This window comes from Pteropus alecto, unplaced genomic scaffold (genome assembly GCF_000325575.1).
Source record: "Pteropus alecto unplaced genomic scaffold, ASM32557v1 scaffold605, whole genome shotgun sequence".
NCBI classification, from domain to species: Eukaryota; Metazoa; Chordata; class Mammalia; order Chiroptera; family Pteropodidae; genus Pteropus; species Pteropus alecto.
In genome coordinates, this window is record NW_006437456.1 from 405,773 (window position 1) to 410,201 (window position 4,429).

General features: G+C 40.5%; 1 protein-coding gene across 4 annotated transcripts in view; it reads right to left on the reverse strand.

The window, feature by feature from the left end:
• The window catches only part of EPC1 (enhancer of polycomb homolog 1), a 90,693-nt gene that overhangs the window by 55,620 nt on the left and 30,644 nt on the right, over nucleotides 1–4,429 (reverse strand). For 2 of the 4 annotated variants that reach the window (XM_006914471.3, XM_006914470.3), the window contains exon 1: nucleotides 4,002–4,429. The exons of the other annotated variants lie outside the window; for them this stretch is intronic. In XM_006914471.3, the coding sequence (XP_006914533.1) occupies nucleotides 4,002–4,154 (153 nt within the window). In that variant the 5' untranslated portion in view covers nucleotides 4,155–4,429. The remainder of the gene's footprint in view (nucleotides 1–4,001) is intronic. 4 annotated transcript variants of the gene reach the window in all.

Consider the following 4,429-nt stretch of genomic DNA (forward strand, 5'->3'; position numbering starts at 1 on the left):
GACATGTTCGCCGGAGTTTGTGTGGGCGGGGGTGTGAGGGGGGGGAGTTGAAACTAGATTTTATTGTTGCTTCTCAATTATCTGTGATTTCATCTGGATTAAAAAGTCTTGGTTTACAAAATTTTAAAGGGAAAAAGTTTTCATTTCTTTCAAAAAATAAGAAATCAAACTTTTAAAGTAATTTAAACTTATTTTTATAAAACAAAAATTGGGTTTTTATCGTTTTGAAAATGTAGTGCTTAATTGTATTTTCTCATATCAGAGATATGTACATATTTCCAATTTCCCCTAATTAAAAACAAAAACACATGTCTACTTTATAAATGATCCTTAACTTGGGTTTAATAAGATTGCATACTGAGCCAGTAATGAAGGATATAGTTTTAAGAGAGAAAAGATAGGTGTATGAGACTATTTCATTTGGTTAGAAGCCTATTAAAACAAGGTATTGGATTGTGATGGCTAGATCCTAATTCTAACAGTCTTAAAGGTGGCTGTGTAAGGTAATATCAATGTGATATCATCATTGTCTTAATTATATCAAACCAGTATGAGGTTAATTCTCTGCCCCATGTAATAAATGGTGCTGCACATAGACATCCCAATGAAAGAAGTTAAACTACTAGAAGAAATAGGTAGCTCCAATTTGTTAAATATCACTATAAAATGAATTTTTTCAGAATGTCTTTCTTAAAAAGTATTCATAAAGGAAAATTATAATTTACCATAAAGCTTCAACTGTAATCAAAACATCAGTTTTAATAAAAACATTCTATAATACTAATATCTTTGAAAACTCATCCTTTTCAATGAAAGGTGAATCTGTGGCACTAAACTTAGTATTTTAACATTTCTAACTTTAAAGACCTTAAACGTTATAACCTTAAAATAATGTTAAAATATTATAATGGTGCAACACCTGCCCGTCCCCAAATGTGTAAATTTCTGACCTTTTTAACTCCTAAAGGAATTTATCTCATAGAGCTGATAACCTATTGATTTCCTATGATTTGAAAATGACTTCTGTAATTCATTAAATCAAAGCCTTCATCAACTGTTACTTTTTGATTTAGCAAGTTACAACACATTATACTAATTCAGACATTTAAATCCCTAACATCTAGGACTCAATCAAGTCCTTCAATTTAGTAAACTGGTTACTTTTCAATCCTACTATGATAATCAAAAAATGACTATCTAATTTCTAAAGTTGAGAAAAATCATTTTTTTGGGGGGAGGAGAGGATTTCTACTTATTGTTTCTTAAAAATTAAGAGGCATCCTTAATTAAGTCAGTGTGTTCAGCTTGTAATATAAAAATTGCTTAAATGGAGTACATTAATAAGTGTTATTTTTCCCAGAATTTCGGTCAAGTTTACCAAACAAAATATGATTACAATAACCAGGTATAATTCTCTGGACAATTCTGCAAATATATTTTGATCATAAAATGCTTTCTTAATGAAGTGGTATGTACGAAACCATTCTCATCTAAATCTGCCCCATCTTTCGTGATCAACATAGGATGATACTTTTTCTAACCTAGACACTCAATTCAGGTCCTAGGTCACTTCAACCTAAGAGACACCATAGCTAAATGTGTCAATTAAAGGCAAAAATTTGTTTTAACCATTTGTCTTTATAAGAAGTACATTATGCTTCAGCAAATCATCAAAAAAATTGTTGTTCTAAGGTTAACTCGGAATTCAATTACCTTTATTTATGCTTAGCATACATTTTCATAATTGCGTAAGATGCTACTTTCAGTATTGTGATTTATATACCCACTACTACCAGCATGAACCACAGGACTTTAGAGCAGCTATTTAACTGGTACTGTTTACCTTCTATTAAGTTCAGTTATCTATTCCTGAGGTCTATGCTTCAGTGATCATAGTTTTGGCTGGATGTGAAGTGAAACAAATTCAGATGATAGAAAAAGATTGTGTGAAGGAAAAAAAATCCCTTATGTCCTTCAAAAATAGGGACTCCACATGCTATAAATGAATGGTATTCATTGCACTATAAAATGTAAAATATTTCAGTGAACAAAAATTATCTGTAATATTTAACAAGCATATTGATACTTGAGCTCAGCTCTGATTTCAAGTTGTAGCTCTTGGTACTGTCCAAGGCTTTAATGCAAGAATTAACTAAATTTCTAAAGTGTATTGTAGTGCTATCTTGCTTTTATCAAAGCCCCTTCCTTGGCTGCAAAACAAGAACTACAAATTAATTTCCAGGGCAGTGTAACACCAACACCCCAAATTTAAAGTATTATCTGTAAAACTTATAAACAGAAACAAAAATAAAACCAAAAGACAAGATTCTGCAGTCACAAGTACTTTAATTTTTAAAAACAAATCACTTATTTAAAAATAAACAAATGGCACCATTCTACTCTAAAGTTGATACAAGTAAAATTTAGAGATTCTGTCTCATAATGTGCTGAAAGTCAGTACTACACTAGACAATCTCAACTACTACACATACACTTATCACTTAGCTTATCTGTAAAGTTAGAATTTAAGATACTACTCTCAAAAGTAACATTCGACTGTCACAACTATTTTACGTTAAAAGGTTAAACAACCCAAAGAGTTTAAACAGCTTTATTTTCAAAATCGACATTACAGAGCATAATTTCTACATTTAAAATTCTTACAGTACCAAATAGAGGTAGGTATTACAGTACAATTTTCCACAACAAAATTGTAGCACACAAATCCAGCGACTCCTCGACTTCCTTGAACTGTCAATACACTGCACCCTGTTTAAATGGCTGTACCTGAAAACCAAGGTATGCAATTCCTTAGGATTAGAAGTCATCAAGTTATACTGTCAAGGATCTGGGGGAAATGAGAGGAAGATTCTATTATCCTTGTGTCTGAACCCAACTTTCACAGCAAGGTAAAGCCACAACTATGATAAAATGTCTATTACCTGTAAACATTTACATACCTGAAACCCACCCAAATTAGACATCTCAATGTTACAATTTCTGTGAATGAATTCAGTTAACTTTGCTTTGGTTAAGGATAAGAAAGGTCCCTCTTTGGAAATTTAGATCTATAACACCTACTTAAAATTGGGTATTTTCTGTCCCTGTGCTGAGAAACCAGAAAGAAGGCGAAGATAGATATATATATAAACCCAATAATAATGAAGTTACAGGTTTTAGAAGAGCCACGTACTCCAAAAAATCTGCAGCATAACCTCAAGGATCAAAGAATGACTCCGGAGTAGTCGTTTATTATTCTCCGACTAACTAGACTTGGGGAAGGATGGATGCAAAATCCCAGAACGAGGATACAGAAAATAAGTCTCATCTGCTATGAAAGTAAGTCGTCCGGGAAAACAAGCAGTACCCTCGACATTTCGTTGCAGGAAGGGGGATATAAGCCTCAAAGACCTGCAGTCAACATTACCTGCCCTTCTGAGGCTCCACGTGGGGGCTGCACTGAGCCTCACAAGCTTTCCAGGCCACCGGGAACTAACTGAAATGCCCCCGCGGTGCACAGAACCTGCACTACCCGGCGCCGGCAGCGCGCAAAGGCCGAGGTGGCCCTAGAGCGCCACCCAGCGGCCCGCGGAGCTGCCTGCAGGCGGGCCCTCTCCGGCTCCGGGATCGCCGCACCCCCACCGCCACCCAGCCCGTTCCCCTCTCCGGGTGCACAAGGCCCAACCCAGCAACTGAGACCACAAAATGGCTGCCGGCAGCTTCGTCACGTGACCCCTTTGTGCCTTTCGGGCTCCCGAACTCCGTGGGACCCGGGTACAAGTGGCCGGGGTCGGCGGGTGGCCTCAGAGGAGGCGCCGCCGGGCCGCGGCGGCTGGGGGTCGAGGCCGGGGGAGACGGGGTAAAGGCCCGGCCGGCGACTGAGAGTCGGCGGCGGAGAGAAGATGGCGGCCATTTTGTGTGGGTTTGCTGCTCCGCCGCCGCCGCAGGCAGCAGAGGGAGCGGGGCCTGGCGGTGGGTCGGACAGGGGAGTTAACACGTACCGACTCCTCTTCCTTCTCCATTCCGGTGGGCATCTGCGGCACGGCCCGGTTTATCGAGGCGTATTCGTGCAGGTCGGGCAGATCCTCACAGCGGAAAACCGGCAGCGGCTTCGAGGCGTCTAGCGCCCGCGCCCGAAACGACAGTTTACTCATCTCAGGCGCAGCAGATACCTCTCCGCTCTGGGGAAACGGCCCCGGCCAGCGGGATCATGGAGAACCGGGGGTTCGGTCCCCACTCGCCTACCGCTGCCGGGGACTTGAGGGGCGGAGCGCAGAGCCCGCCGTCCGGGCACTAACAGCAGCCGGGAGGGTGGGAGGCTGTGCCGCTCCGCTCCTCTCTCGCTCGCTCTCTTCAATACGCCATGGCCAACATGGCGGACATTAAAACTCCACTGTGCGCTCTTCAGCCAACCCCAGCCATTCCCCAC